This window comes from Cydia pomonella, chromosome 12 (genome assembly GCF_033807575.1).
Source record: "Cydia pomonella isolate Wapato2018A chromosome 12, ilCydPomo1, whole genome shotgun sequence".
In the NCBI taxonomy this organism is placed as follows: domain Eukaryota; kingdom Metazoa; phylum Arthropoda; class Insecta; order Lepidoptera; family Tortricidae; genus Cydia; species Cydia pomonella.
The window spans coordinates 12,664,915-12,680,721 of NC_084714.1; the positions used below are offsets into that span (position 1 = coordinate 12,664,915).

At 38.8% G+C, this 15,807-nt stretch overlaps 2 protein-coding genes across 5 annotated transcripts in view; one reads left to right on the forward strand and one right to left on the reverse strand.

The window, feature by feature from the left end:
• The window catches only part of LOC133523603 (intraflagellar transport protein 172 homolog), a 98,172-nt gene extending 83,461 nt beyond the window's left edge, over positions 1-14,711 (reverse strand). For all 4 annotated transcript variants that reach the window (XM_061859272.1, XM_061859271.1, XM_061859273.1 and 1 more), the window contains exons 1-6: positions 14,561-14,711; positions 14,265-14,436; positions 8,972-9,164; positions 7,953-8,136; positions 1,156-1,290; positions 519-706 (exon numbers count right to left, since the gene is read on the reverse strand). In XM_061859272.1, coding sequence (XP_061715256.1) covers positions 519-706; positions 1,156-1,290; positions 7,953-8,136; positions 8,972-9,164; positions 14,265-14,436; positions 14,561-14,599 — 911 coding nt within the window. In that variant the 5' untranslated portion in view covers positions 14,600-14,711. The remainder of the gene's footprint in view (positions 1-518; positions 707-1,155; positions 1,291-7,952; positions 8,137-8,971; positions 9,165-14,264; positions 14,437-14,560) is intronic.
• A 128-nt stretch (positions 14,712-14,839) lies between these two features.
• On the forward strand, positions 14,840-15,791 carry LOC133523622 (large ribosomal subunit protein eL14). The gene is made up of 2 exons (XM_061859306.1): positions 14,840-14,979; positions 15,222-15,791. Exon 2 carries the CDS (start codon positions 15,228-15,230, stop codon positions 15,726-15,728), a length of 501 nt encoding a protein of 166 aa, XP_061715290.1. The 5' UTR covers positions 14,840-14,979; positions 15,222-15,227; the 3' UTR covers positions 15,729-15,791.
• Positions 15,792-15,807: the final 16 nt, after the last annotated feature.

Consider the following 15,807-nt stretch of genomic DNA (forward strand, 5'->3'; position numbering starts at 1 on the left):
AGCTGGACACTTTTGCAACAGTTCTATCACAAGAGATTTCTCTCCTCTTAAATCGCTAATCTAAAAAATTACAACAAATCGATCAACTCTTATATATATTGATTTAAACCAACACAATTTTCATTCATAATTTTAAATCTAATAGGGACTTAATCGCGTAAACTTACGTTTATTATATGGCCTAACGTTTTGAACGTGACATTATGTTCGTGGTCACAGGCAAACTGGCGAGGAATTGTATCAACATCTTGCTGCGCGGGTTTTGCGAACTACCCGCACTTGATCTTGATTATTCACTTGTACGCTAGGGTTGTCACTTTGCCTACACACAACACTCACGACATCCGATGGTATGTGTTGGAATGTTTTTTCACCCTTAAATTTGCTAATCACTGGATTCCACGATCAACTCTTCTCTTCTATCTCGATATAGTTCTGTGAGTATGAATAAGGTAAACGTAAACCATCGTGCATCAAAATCCTTATCTTTTAATTTAAGCAGATTTAAAACAACGAACCTGAGAACAGCTTCAAGTAATATAACAGCGCCGGTTTGCGAGGCGACGGCCAATTTGGTACCGTCGCCGCTCCAGGCGAGGGCGCGCGTCGCATACAGATTGGGTATGGGCAGCAACGTCAGGTCGAGCCCGCCAGACTCCTTCACGTCCCCCACGAGGAATCCGTCAAATGTGCCCACTGCTATCGTCTGCCACAACCAAGGATAGATTAATACAATTTGATTTTATTGCCACATTGTACCTGAATGGTAATCGCGCTTTAAGAAACGTTCTGCTGACACGTACCGGATACCTGTGGGCGTAAAACATAAACGCGGTTACTGCGTGATAATGCCAAGATAAAGCGTCAGTCTCTTTATATTCAGCGGTCCATCCGGCACCCGTCAATCAGTATGATGAGCATTTTGAGCATTCGAAACATACATATGATCTATTTCTATGACCCAAATGATGACAATATTTACCTAACCAGAGTGGCTGGGCGCAGCGGCCATAAGATCCCTCGCATGCGGCGCCAACGCCTCGCAGCAAAGCGCCGCCCGACGCCGCATAAACCGCCACGCGCCCGTCACAGCATCCCACAACCAACTGCCATGCAAACTATTATGCTACAGTCAGTAGAAATTACTATGGTTACCTGTCCAGAGGGGCTGGGCGCGGCGACCGTAAGATCCCTCGCGTGCGGCGGCAGCGCTGGCTCCACGCTTCGCAGCAACGCGCCGCCAGACGCAGCGTAAACCGCAGCGCGCCCGTCACAGCCTCCCACTATCAACTGTCATCCAAAAATGTTATGCCACAGCCTGAGTCTGAATTGTGATTATGAAATCTATAGGCTAGTGATTACGGTACAATGGTTTAGTAAAATACCCATTATGCATTTTTTTATTATAAGCTTTAGAAGCCCATAATTCCATAAATACGATTCATACTTAGACCTTATATTTCGTTTTTCTTTTTAACATTAGAAAAAAGGTAAACAATCTTAACGTGTCTTTTTATTGAAAATTATTGAAAAACGCTTTTTAATTTTTATTATATATTACTTATGAAAAGCAAAAGAATGTACCTTAATAATCGTATATGATTTATACTTGTTACACGGCTGCATTTGCTTTGACTTATTTTTCAAGTGTTTTTTAATAAAAAATAAAAAAGGTCGCTTACTCGTACCTTCTTTCTAATGCCAAAAAACGAACTAAGGAGTGTACCGAAATAAAACTGTAAACTTCAAATGAAAAAAAACTGATGCGATTGAGAACAAACTAAGGGTTTTAGAATAACTACAATAAAAAGCGACTTTTCATTTAGATAATTGACTGTTTCTTTTATTATATTTTTTTCTGTAGAGTGACAGGCAGCTTCTTCCTAGCACATTCAGTGGCAGCTTTAACGGACCCGTTTTTCACATTTTCATCAATCCATCACCTGCTGAAATTGTTAAGAGGAATTCCTAGTTGCGATTTTTCCATACAAACGCTCTCGACTGATTCCTCCCTGGATTTTTAACCTAGAGCAGTGATTTTTTCAAATAAGATCAATATCATCAATATCTGTGCCGCTATGTTTTGCTTTTTTGGATTATTTTATTTTGAAGAAAGATACAGCGCCTCGAAAATCGCAAAAACGGCTAAATTGAATTGGCTGTAAAAAAAGGCACAGTAAACAAATATGACAAAAAATATCCAAAAAATCAAAACATAGCGGCATAGATTATTTCTTCCTCTTGCAATTTCCAAAATTTCATAATGATTAGTTGCGTTTTGGAGGAGGAAACAGTCGAGAGCGAAACCTCGATTTTTGAGTTTTTTGCGAGTGAATTTCGGTCCGAGCTGCAGTTGTCCTTATCGCACGAATTGGAGGCGGAGACAGTTTCTAAATATACGTACACAGAAGGAATAGTGATGGGCATAACATCCTTATTAGGGATTGCAGAACCGGTACTGTTTTAAAGAACCCGGATTTCCCGGTACTTTCGGAACTGGTCTAATTATTTCATTATTTTAAATAAAACGACAGCATTTTGCGATTTGACCACCTTTCGTATTATAATTTAATAATCACATTTTCTTTTATTACGTAGTAGGCAATTTTTTTTAGAAATATAGTATTTTACATTGCTCACACTTGTGCGTCACAAGTAAAGTTGATGTTTGCCACTAGATAGCAAATTTAATGAAATTACATTGACGAGGGGATTTATATATAAGTATCGCAGTCGTATTGTATAATCCGCCGTAGTACATTACGGCTAGCCGATATCAAAATAAGGGCCATTTTGAAATGCGGCGGTTCAACGATTAAGGTATGTTGGGTAAATACCGGATGCGGGTAAAGAACGTAGGACATTCATTTCCCCCTAATTTGGCTTTATTTTTTAATGTTGGCAACATTGTGTAAGACGCCATTTCATTGCGCCTCGACTGTCAGTGTCCCCGCGTCGGTCAGGGAGTCGGGCTTGTGCTATGTGCAATCACAGAGAGCAAGGTAAATTTCGCGAATTCTTCCTTCTATCCGATCTTCGTTCTGTAATTTATTTTGCGTATTGTGATGAAACTGTGTTTGTTTTTGTAATTGTGTTAACAGACCTAGCACTGCTGTAGACCGATATCCGATCTTAACCCTTCCAGGTAAAGATCGGACCAGAAACAATCAGATCTTTACCTATTTAAAAAACAGCAGTGATTATCAAACTTTAAATTTTCTTCAATTTACCTACTGACCTTAATTATCACATTTATTGTTTTCTTGATCACACTTTCGTACCATTATTTTTATCCAGTACCACTACCAGCGCGACGGTTACTGACAATGTAATTTTTTTAATTTCCGCAACCCAAAGGTTGCCTTTTAGCGATAAGACCGCATGTTGTTTACCTGTGCTTATGTGTATGTTTTCTTTTGTATTGTTTTCATTTATTGAGGTGTGCAATAAAGAGTATTTATATTGTATAGGGATGATGATACATGTTGAAATTTATAACAAAATCGAGTAAAATAGATAGCAAATGAGCAATTTTTCGCAATAAAGTACCTACACATACGGATACATATGTAGATGTGCACGCATACATACATTGCTATTTTCGGATAAAAAAATAGAGATAAGGCTTCGAAATTACTTTCCCTAAACCTGTACAGTTCACGAAATCTTAAATTGTCAAAACTACGCAACGTATCTATTATTTTAGTGGTTTATTTTTATTACTTCGGGTAAACCTTACAATAAGAGGTTTCTTAGCACATTGTTTACTTATCAAATTGCCTTATGACATAGGTATCAAAGTTTGAGAGCCACAATTTTACCAATTTTTGTATCCGGGTTAAGATCGGATACAAAAGGGTAGACACCGGACCTATTTCTTTGTGATACCTTATTCTCTTTCCATTAGAAGCAAGTTTTTTTCACCATCCAATGTTCTCCCTTGATGGCAAAACACTCGTTACCCTAAAAAAAAGTATGTCTCATCTTTACACAGGTACAAAAGTAAAACCGTTCTATAATGAAGATTACCAAAATTCAGGTCGAATCTACGGTTATTATTTAACGATTCGCTACGTACTTCAAGAATCTGTCACGTGTTGAGATCTCGAAAAAACATTTTTTCACGAGTTCTCTCAATTGGTCCCAAAATTGTCCGGCATTATCCCAACATACTTTACCCAGATTGTCATTGCGATACGTTCTTCAATAAGGCGGCCCAAGTTTAGCCCCATCGTACTACAAGTTAAATAGATTAGGTATATTTATACCTACTTACAAAATTTCACAACACACCATGATCACTCCCAACTTACTGATACGGATAGGTACAGTCAAGTGTAAAAATATGGGTGTACACATCTTACTCAAAAATATGTCCCATAGCATCTTATTCCAGTGTAATAAGAGCGTAATACCATATTTATGACACGATTCTTTCGATACATATTTTTACACTTGACTGTACGACGACAACCGAAGCTGAGACATCATTCTTTTTTGCAGTTTTTACCTATATGGTAATTAATATCAATCAATCAATCATTTATTATTTCGTTCATCATAGGTGTAAAATACATTTAGTACAGGTGATAGGGTGTTTGGTATTAGGGTGTAATAGATACAGTATAATATAAAAATGAAAAACAATATTACGTGGTAACAACAAAAACAACTTGTGTCGGGCAGCGCAGAATAAATTCCGTCTGGCTCGCGGACGATGTCGACGGATCGGCGCGCAATGAGCGAGCGCACGAGTCTCGCGTCTGTGTGCGCGCACTCACACTTAGATAGCTCCGGCTCCCGCCCACCGCAGCGCGACAGAAACATAGCTTCAAAAATTCGAGATTTGAAAAGTTGCTCAGCTAGGAATTGCTCTTAATGTTTCTTGGCTGTTTCATTCTTCTCCTTTAAGACACTTTTGATTTGAATCCAATAATCGTTGAGAGAACGGCACTGCAGGACGTTTGGTGATCTTACTCTGCTCTTCGACAATTACCAAATGTGATTTTTTTTACGAAGGTAATTGTTTGATTTTCGACTAGGTCTAGAATTAAATAACGCAAATTTTAGATTACTTTATCTTAACATTCCTACGACGAACTGAACTAACTTTCGTCGTAGTTCGTTCCACTTTAGCCGCATATGTACCCCAGTTTTTACGATAAATATGACAGGCATGCTTCGTTTTTGCAAATTCTATTAGCAATCTTTCTGATGGGCCTAGGGTCACTTGCTCATAGAGGTCGGCCGCATCGAGGCCTCTGTTCAAAAAACAACATACTAAATTAGTTATTTATTATGAAATGCGCGAAACTTCAAGGTAATTTTAACCGTTTCGAATGTTAGTAATCTTCTCCAATTTTCAGTAATCTTTTCTATTTACCGGTGTAACGTGGCACAGCGTAAAACCAGAATGATTTGTATTGGAATATATATTATAATAATAAGACTTTTGATCGCGGTAAGTCATAGTCATCGTGCTTGGAACCAAAATTACAGCCGTTTGAAATTTACAGTTTTTTTTTTCGGTAGGCCTTATAGTAGTAGTAAACTCTTTATTGTACAAAAACACATAATAAAAGTAACTTAAAATTAGGAAACGCTAAGTACAAAGGTGAACTTATCCCTTCAAGAGATCTCTTCCAGTTAACCTTTGAGTAGATGAGAGGAGAGAGTGAACAGAGGGTGACAAATGCAGCAACATGTAGGTACAACAAGGTATCAGAAAGTAGAGGATATAAATACATACAAAATTTATAGAATAAACATACATATATAATTAGTAATTATACTCTAGGAACACTAGGAAAGGAAAATGATTCAGCAGTCAGATAACCACAGTTTCTCCTTGAGCGACGCAACCGATTGTGCTTGTCTGAGCGGAATAGGCAGCTCATTCCACAGTTTAACTGCACGTACTGCGAAAGATTTGTCGTATCCACGATTTTTATAGGGGGTTGGCAAGTGATAAATTTGCGCTAGAGCGCAGCCGGTGATCACTGCCTTCAGCCAAAAATTTAAATTTTTCAGACATATAAAGAGGAGAAGAAGATGTAAATAGAAGAGAAAGAGTGTGAAGACATCTACGGCGGCGGATAGGAAGCCAATTAAGTTTTTTACGATAGTAAGTTACATGATCGTACTTTCGTAGGTCGAAAATGAACCTTATGCAAATCGCTTTAACTTGCCAAGTAGTTCTTCAGACATATCGAGATTCACAGCGTCGCCATAGTCGAGTAACGTAAAAGAAGGATAGTAAAAGAGAGCGAGCCAGCATGGTTTTCGTATCGAGAGGAAGGAAGTTCTGCAGGCGCCTTAAAGAATGGAGAGATCCAAACAGCTTTGTGTCGTGTTCCTGCCGGTGAGTAAGGTTGCCAGAGCACAACGAGGGGTGGGAGAGGGTTAGGATCGGCACCGCGCATGTAACTCCTCTGGAGTTGCAGGCGTACATAGGGTACGGAGACTGCTTACCATCAGGCGGGCCGTATGCTTGTTTGCCACCGACGTAGTATAAAAAAAAAGCTTTTTGCTTAATTCAGTTATATGTCGTGCCCAAGAAAGAGTTTGATCCATGATGATCCCTAAATTTCTAAGAGTGGGTGAGAAAGGAATTGGAATTCCGTCAAAGCAAATTCTAGCTGCCACCTGATCTGACAGTCTGGAGACATAGTACGGACTTCCAACAACGATCGCTCGCGACTTCATAGCGTTAACTTTTAAACCGGATGACGAAGCCCACGCACAGACGGATTCTAAGTCAGCGTAGATTTTGCTTACGAGGGAATTAACATCTTCTAAGCTGCCTGCTGAATAAATTTGTAGATCATCTGTGTAAAGTGGTAACAAGATTTTAACGACTTTGCTATATTATATATAACAATTGAGAACAGCAATGGAGAGAGAATTCTCCCCTGAGGGACGCTAGTAGAAAGTTCACACCAATCAGAAAGATTATTCTCGATACGAACTCTCCGACATCTCCCAAAGAGGTAGCTGCGGAACCAGGGCAATGAGGTGGGTGAAATACTAAGCAGATTTAGAAAGGCTAGAAGGATGTCGAAATCAACTGTGTTTAATGCGCTGCTAAAGTCTAAGAGAACCAAAACTGACTTTTTTATTATCTATATTAGAGCGAATGTCGTCGGTGACGGGAAAACACGAGAAGAGAAGGAATAATTTAATATAGATATGCGACAGTACAGAAGCAATTGAGTCCGCCACGAGCATCAGCATATCTAATATATAGTATGAAAAACTCGAATAATTCGTCGTTACTCATACTCAGTAGTAAAATGAGACCATGCTTTAATTAATTCCATTAGGAGACTAGTCAACAAACAGTGACGTACTACTAACTAGAAGTAATATCGAGGGTATGAAGGGTGTGGTATTGGACTAAATTTTGTGGTACCTACCATGAGTAAATATCTCCTCGTAAAGTATTTCTTTTTTTTTATACTACGTCGGTGGCAAACAAGCATACGGCCTGCCTGATGGTAAGCAGTCTCCGTAGCCTATGTACACCTGCAACTCCAGAGGAGTTACATGCGCGTTGCCGACCCTAACCCCACCCCCCTCGTTGAGCTCTGGCAACCTTACTCACCGGCAGGAACACAACACTATGAGTAGGGTCAAGTGTTATTTTCTGTAAGGTGGAGGTACTTCCCTAGTTGGGCTCTGCTCTAGATCTGGAATGACATCTGCTGTGCTGTGCCCTACCACACAAGGCGAGATGACATTCACATTGCCCATACCTCTCTTTTGGACGTAGTTTAAGGACATACCCGGGTCCATTTCAATCCTCTATTTCTAAATCTAAACCTGAAGGTAGACTGAAACAGAGAGAGCTGCGTTAATGGATATTATGTCGGACGCGTAAATACTCAGATACCTTGAATACTTTCTAACACGAAAGGTGCTTGATTATTATAAGTACTTTAGTTGTCACTTACATAAGGAGGCAGCATAACAAGAGCGCAGGGCGGTAGAGCGTAGCGCAGCAGCAGCCGTCCGTTGACGAACAGCGTTCCATCTACGTGGCCCGAAGCAAGCGTGCCGTCACCGCGAGCTAGAGAGACGCAGCAAGCACCGCCCGACCACAGGCTGGAGCTCTTGTTACTCTTGCAGTCGAGGGACCTGAGTAAAACGACGATTGATAGCACTGGCCACTTATAGGAGATTTGGGAGAAATCGAAGGTATAGTGCAGCGGTAGCTTCTTAGAGTAGTTGAAGAATAACGTTTCATCCACGTGGCCAGAAGTGAGCGTGCCGTCACCGCGTGTTAGAGACACGCAGCAAGCGCCGCCCGAACATAAGCTGGAGCTTTTGTTGCTCTTTCAGTCGGAATAAAACGGTGATTAATAACACTAGCCACTTAATTAGGGAGCGTTGTGAGATGTTGGTCGTAAATAGTACTTTGGTAGGTAGTAGTTGATGAAAATATTCCATCAAAGAGGCCAGCCGGCCGGCAGCAGCCGCACAGGCACGCTAGTTAGAAGGAACTTGTTGCAGATGACCTTTTTGCCGGGCCAGTCCGCGCCCAAGCGGTACACGAACACAAAGCTGTCGCTCTGGGTGCAGTATAAATATAATAAATAAATAAATAAATATTATAGGACATTATTACACAAATTGACTAAGTCCCACAGTAAGCTCAATAAGGCTTGTGTTGAGGATACTTAGACAACGATATATGTAATATATACATATTTATAAATACTTAAATACATAGAAAACACCCATAACTCAGGAACAAATATCCATGCTCATCACACGAATAAATTTGAAACCCAGGATTTGAACCCGGGACCATCAGCTTCGTAGGCAGGGTCACTACCCACTAGGCCAAACCGGTCGTCAAAAAGTATCATTCATTTTGTATATCTGCACTAGTAAAATACTCCCCCCAAAGCCACCGCTGTAGATTTCTAAATGTACGTACGTAGATCAAAGCAAAATCCGCATGGAATACCTGATCTTGCCATCGCTGGTGCCAGTATAGAAGCCCTGCTCGGCCGGCAACAGCCGCACAGGTGCGCCGGTCAGTGGAAACTTATTGCAGATCACCTTCTTGCCGGACCAGTCCGCGCCGACGCGGTACACGAACACCATGTTGTCGCTCTGGGCTACCCCAAGCAATTCGGAGTTGTCGCTGAACGCTAAACCTGGGAAATCGAAAGCAACCGCTTGTAAGTATAGTTATACTTAATCAATTCTAATGTCCCTTTTTAGTTTTTCGTAAATATTATGAGTTATTGGCCAATACCCATAGGCTAGCCATAGACTGTGGCCAATAGGAGTTATAAACCTTTCTATAGGAGTTAGAAGATTTAGTATTTTTTTAATACTTAGGAGGACGATTTCTCCCAATAGGTTGTGTTTAGGCAGCTAAAAAATACGTGTCTGTTATTTTAGACTACTCTATAACATATATAAACATGAATCAAATCGGAACCGGACAGGTAGACTAACCATCAGTGGCGGATCGTTCAAAGAACTCGATTCCCATCGGCTTGTCTAATTTCAGCCCGTTGAGTACTTTCACGATCGGTTCATGGACAAAAGGAAAGCAAAATTAGGTCCGGGTTCCCTACGAATATTTGTGACGCGCCGCCACTGCTAACCATAGCCAATAGCAAAAAATGTTGTTAAACGTAAATAATGTACTCACAATTTTCTACTTTCGATCTTTAATATCTTCAATGGAATCTTTTTTATAGAAAATTTTGCATTGATTATTTACGTTTACAACATTTTTTACCATTGGCCACAGTTTACGAGTTATTTCCGAAAAAAAGCTTACCATGCAATTGATTTTAATTAAATTTCACGCTTTGATAGTTATAATTTTAATATTTATAATTCATGATAGCGAAAAAGTCTACGAAATCTTTCTTGTAGGCAGTTTTATATACACCGTGTATTTTTTTGATTTGCGTTAATTTCGAGGGTGCATTCTCCTGAGCTTAAATTAAGTAACTTTCTCAAAGACACCGATATTCTAATTAACTCTATTTCGGAGATAATCAATCATTAATTTTTATCTTATAAGGCCCTTACGAGCGTGTACACTTGCCTTAGAGCCTGTTTACTTATTGATTAGTATTTAGTGCGAGTTCATACATTTGCTACTAACGAGTTAAATGTAATGCCCGTGTTACAACAACGCTATATGCAACATTTAGTTTCTTTTTATAAAAATAAATTTAGTAAAAAAAACAATTTTTTTTTTTTTGTTTTAATTAACTATGCCATTTAGTTTCCTTAAACGTACTTACCGATACCCCGAAGTTAACGAAATTCAATAAAAACACGGTGTATATCATTTGCGTTAATTTTTTTTTTGCTATGGGCCACCGTTTACTACTATTTACGAAAAACTAAAAAAGGGACCTTTAAACTGACCAGAAACTACTATGAGTTAGTGGCGGCACGTACGCTAGCAACACACAGAAAAAGAGCAGACATAAAAAAGTAACACAAAAAATTAAGACACACATACTTAACTAAACCAGTATTTATTTAAAGTCTATAAAAAAATCATTTCCTTTTTATGTCTTGGCGTCGGTACTATCGTGCCCCTCCGATGATGCTATGTAGCCTCGTTTTAAATTGTATAACAACATTGTAATATGTAAGTAATGTTTAAGTTCAATTGATTTTATTAGTATATGCCTTGATCTCATAACGCGACAATGTGGTACCCTAAGACTTAGTTAAACTTTAACCCAAAATTATTAGTTAGTAACTGACGAAGAGAATAGTTTCTTCTATCCAATTTGATTTTATGTAGTTACTTTATAATATTTATAGCAGAAATAAGCAATTATAGCTTTCATTTTGAGAAAAATATGAATGTGGAATTGTTATTTCTGTAAAGTTACGTATAGCGACAATATGGTAGTTACGTATAGAACCCATAACCACTTTTCATACAAAAAATGTATTCAAAGTATTAAACTTCGAAGCCACTTTTTTAAATGCAAAACAACATTATTTTGTATTATTTTTACACTTTTTGTTTAATTTGATGCATAAGTTACTTTATAATATTTATAGCAGAAATAAGCAATTAGGGTTGAAAAAACCCGGAAAAATTCCCGTTTTTTTCTAAAAGCCATGTTTTTTAAAGTTTTATTCGGAAAAAACAATGTCACTTAGTTTCTGTATTTTTCCGAAAAAAATAAAAAAATCGGAATAAAACGGAAAAAAACGCATTTTGAAAAGAACTTGTAAATTTTTCCATTTATATTTAATCCATAGTTTACAGTTTACACCTGCTTAGTCGTGTGTTTTGTTATCTAAATGCTGGCGATCGTTTGTGAAAATGTCTATTGACTTTGACGCTGTCGTTAGTGGCATAATGCAATTTTATCATAAATATCTTTGTTCTTATCGCATTTCTATTTGGGCCAACGAATTCATATGACAGCCTGTAATTACCATAAGTCCTCTGAATTGGTGGAAAGGATTGTGTGGAACAAAACTTCTGTCAACTATTGCCGTAAGGTTACTTAGTGTCCTTCCGTCATCTGCTGCATCAGAAAGGAACTGGTCGTTGTTTGGTCGCACCCACACCAAGGATAGGAACCGGCTTTTGCCAGAACGGCTGAATAAACTTATTTATATTCGATCTAATTTGCACTTGCAAATTAACAGTTCCACTGTCGACGACGTCATTGATTCGGGTATGATAGATTTAGATGATGGCAGTGACAGTGATTAATAAATGTAATAATTAATATTAAAGTTTCATTTCTTTCCCAAAAAACTGTAAAATACGGAAAAAACGAAAATTTCACAGCGTTCTGAAAAAAACGATTTGATTTTTTCGAGAATTTTCAACCCTATAAGCAATTATAGCTTTCATTTTGGGAAAATATGTACCTATGTGGAATTGTTATTTCTGTAAAGTTACCGGCAGGCATATAGCGACAATGTGGTAGTTACGTATAGAATCCATAACCACTTTTCATACAAAAAATGTATTCAAATTACTAAACTTCGAAACCACTTTTTTAAATGCAAAACAACATTATTTTGTATTATTTTAACACTTTTTGTTTAATTTTATGCATAAACTAATGTGTACAGTCAAGGAAATTGATTCTTTAGCAGTTAACGTGTCACGTTACAATGGACAGCTCTTACCATAAGTATGTACAGCCAAATTTACTTGAACCGCAAGTTGCTAAAGAATCAATTTCCGCGACCGTACAATGCTCGTTGAAACAAATTACGTTGATTTTATGTTAGATTTCTAAGAATGAAGTTGGTTTTTGTTTTGTTTAAAAAAACACTTTATTGAACATTGTAGTTGCATAATTTTTATTTTTTTTATTATTATTCCTTCATTAAAGACGTGCCAAGGCAATATATGTAAGTTAGCCGGGAACTTGTCCATTTAATTCACAAAAATATTTTATTTATATTTCACGTTTCGATACCCTACGTGCTTTATTTTATAATGTCTCAATTATATGTTAAATGTTAGAGATCAAAAAATGTCATTTTAACAATATTTGAAATATAAAACTATAACTGTTCCAAATTTTAGCTGTCTCCGTTAAACGGTCTCTGAGAAAATCGCATATAACCGATTTGCAAAACCAAACTGATTCCATAAGTGTTCCGTGAACAAAGTTTTGTACGGAACACTAAAAATGGTCCATGTGCAAATATATCAGACATTGAACATTTTTGGTAATTAGAGACAAAGTATATTTTACATTTCAAATATTGTTAATGATGTGTTGTTATTCCTTGTACCTAACGGAAAACGATTATCAATTTATCAGGTCCGACATCGGGATATCGGGAAGTGTGGATGTAATTGGCGCTAAAGATGTGGGGACGGCCACGAAAACCAGCGAATGTGTCAGATTTATAGGTAGTAGTAAGCGATTTGTCACTATAAGCGAAATCATCTTATCCGACTTTCTTACAAAGAATTTTATATGAAAACAATGCTTTTTTTCAGGATATCTATAGTCTAGCACAGCGACCTTGTCAGCAGAAATGCATGTGGCATTTAGAGACAAAGTATTATTTACATTTCAAATATTGTTAACGATGTGCTGATATTCCGGGAAACGAAAACGATTACCAGGCCCGAAATCGGGAAGTGTGCATGTAATTGGCGCTAAAGCCAAAACAAATATAACTTTTATACATACCGCAACCTTGGCATAGACTCCACACTCGCACAACTTCACGGCGATTTCGCAGTTTGGTTCGCTGCAAGATGGCGCCGAAGCGTCAGCTGATCGGATTTAGTTTGCGGCAAGGTTGATCAAGTTCGCACCCAATATAACCAAGTAGCCGCCATAGAAGGTTATGACAGTTCAGATTAACCGACTCGTGAGCGAATCGCGGCGCGAAGCGATCGCGAGTGTGGAGTCTTGGAAGTTCGCGCTTCTCGTCTCCTTTGACGCGGGCCAAATACCGACAAAAAACGGGGAATAAGGCGCGAAGGCGAGAACAATCTGCGAAAACGACGCGAGGGCCCTCCACACTTTTGTTCGCGGCTTCGCGCCTCGATTCGCGCACGAGTGTGGAGGGCCTTTAAAGCAACATGAGTTAAACGCCAATTACATCCACACTTCCCGACTTCGGGCCCGAAATCAGTCCCGAAATATCACATCGTTAACAATATTTGAAATGTAAAAAAATATTTGTCTCTAATTGCCAAAAATGTTCAATGTTTGATATTTTTGCATACGGACCATTTCCATTTTTTACATTTCAAATATTGTAAACGATGTGCTGATGTTTGGTGAAACGGAAAAATATTATTTCTCGGGTCTAATATCAGTCCTGGAGGCCTACCGCGAAAATCGAAGTCGTCAATTGCGGGAATTTTTCTCTGTCTCTCTAATTACGTCTTAGTGAGAGTAAAAGAGAAAGATCCCCGCAATTGGCGAATTCCGGTTTTCGCGGTAGGCCCCCTGATAAAGTGTGGATGTAATTGGCATTGACACTTGATAATAAATATGAAAAGGTGATAACAATTTTAAACAGAGTCTGTTCGGAAAGAGAAGAGTCTTGGAATGTATTAAGCCCCATACATTCCATGACTCTTCTCTTTCCGCACAGACTATCAACCACATATTGACGAAAACAATATATCAACTAATAAGTCAACTTTTGCAATGATACGTAATGTTTACACCATCCTATGGTACTTAGGTAGGTTAACCAATGATAATAACCAACAAAATCAAATTATAACTAGGTTCGCTTGTATAACATTAATGTGTAAGTACTTGTAATAACGTAGGACTTCTTCCCAGCGGCAGGGTCAGCGGGTTTAGTGCTAAACTTGTCTCGTCGCACTCCATCACGGTCGAACAGAAGCACCTGCCGCTCGCACGTCGCCACCGCCAGCTTCACGTTGTTCGCTGACCAGCAGATGTCGGCAATAGGACTTTCGCCCTCCTATATATATATAAGCGTAATATTTTACGTGATTTACCTAATTAAATGAACAAATTATGTACTAGCAATAAATTAACCTTAAGTTACAAAATATAGATCGCAATTAATTTTGAACTATTCTTACTTGTGCTTCCATTATCGTTTTTGAATATTTCAAACGCATTTTAATGTAGTATTATAATAAACGCAAACGTATAATATATTTATTTCAAGTCACGTTTGTGTTGTTCTGTCATTGTTGCATAGCGACAGGCCGACAGCCGACGACATTTAAATTGGCGCCATCCATCCATTGTGTATATCATCGGAAATACACAGCCATAAGCCATAAAGAAATATAGACTAAAGTAGTGACGTCAGGGTTCCATTATTGAGTTCTATGGAACCCCTAAAAATATGTAGAATCGTGTGAAACTGACTTTATGCTAAACCGATATTTAACGGTATCGCACTACTCTTGTACATGGCAACACTTTGTCATAGCTGTCAATTTACCGGAAATTCTTTTCGTTAGTACTTTTCATTCGTGAAGACGTTGTCTAGGTTAGAATTTTGTTTAATCTTTTTGAATCGTGCTTATAGTGTGTTGTTTTTGAATTTTAATTTAATTTGGTGAATTATGAGTTCAATTACATTCATGTTCCAAATATATTTGGTTTAACACTAATAGTGACACAAGGATTATAGTGCCGGACTTGTGTTTTGCTATTTAGAAGTAGTATAAAAGAATCTTCTCATGTGGATAAGTGATAAAATTTAATAAAGTAAACTTTTTTGTGTTGCAGGACGTCATGCCATTCGCGAGGTACGTTGAACCAGGGCGAGTCGCCCTGGTAGCCGATGGCCCCTTGAAGGGAAAGCTTGTGAGCGTAGTCGACGTCATTGATCAGACACGCGCCCTCGTCGACGGACCCGGCAGCGGTGTCCCCCGCCAACAGATCCGCCTTAACCAGCTGCATTTGACAAAGTTCCGTCTGAGCTTCCCCTTCACAGCGCCCACCCGCGTCGTGAGGAAAGCGTGGACAGATGCTAAGCTGAATGAGAAGTGGGCCGAGAGCCAATGGGCACAGAAGCTCGCTAACAAAGAGAAACGCGCCGCTATGACGGACTACGACCGTTTCAAGCTGACGTCAGCACGTGTGAAGAGGAACCGCGCGAGAACAGCGGTGTTCAAGAGCCTGAAAGTCAAGGCGGCTCGCTCCGGCGTCTTCGGCAAAAAGGCCGTCCCCAAAACGAAAGTCCCGAAGCCACGTACCAAGAAGCCCGCCGCCAAAAAACCCGCGAAGAAGTAATTCTTGTGTCTTAGAGGTTAAGTGATAATCAAGGGACAAAATAAAGAATTACTTTTTAAGCTAGATGCTGTGTTAAATT

Bases quoted from the DNA above. Each gene is read 5' to 3' on its own strand.
- LOC133523622 (XM_061859306.1), top strand. From the start codon at position 15,228: ATGCCATTCGCGAGGTACGTTGAACCAGGGCGAGTCGCCCTGGTAGCC.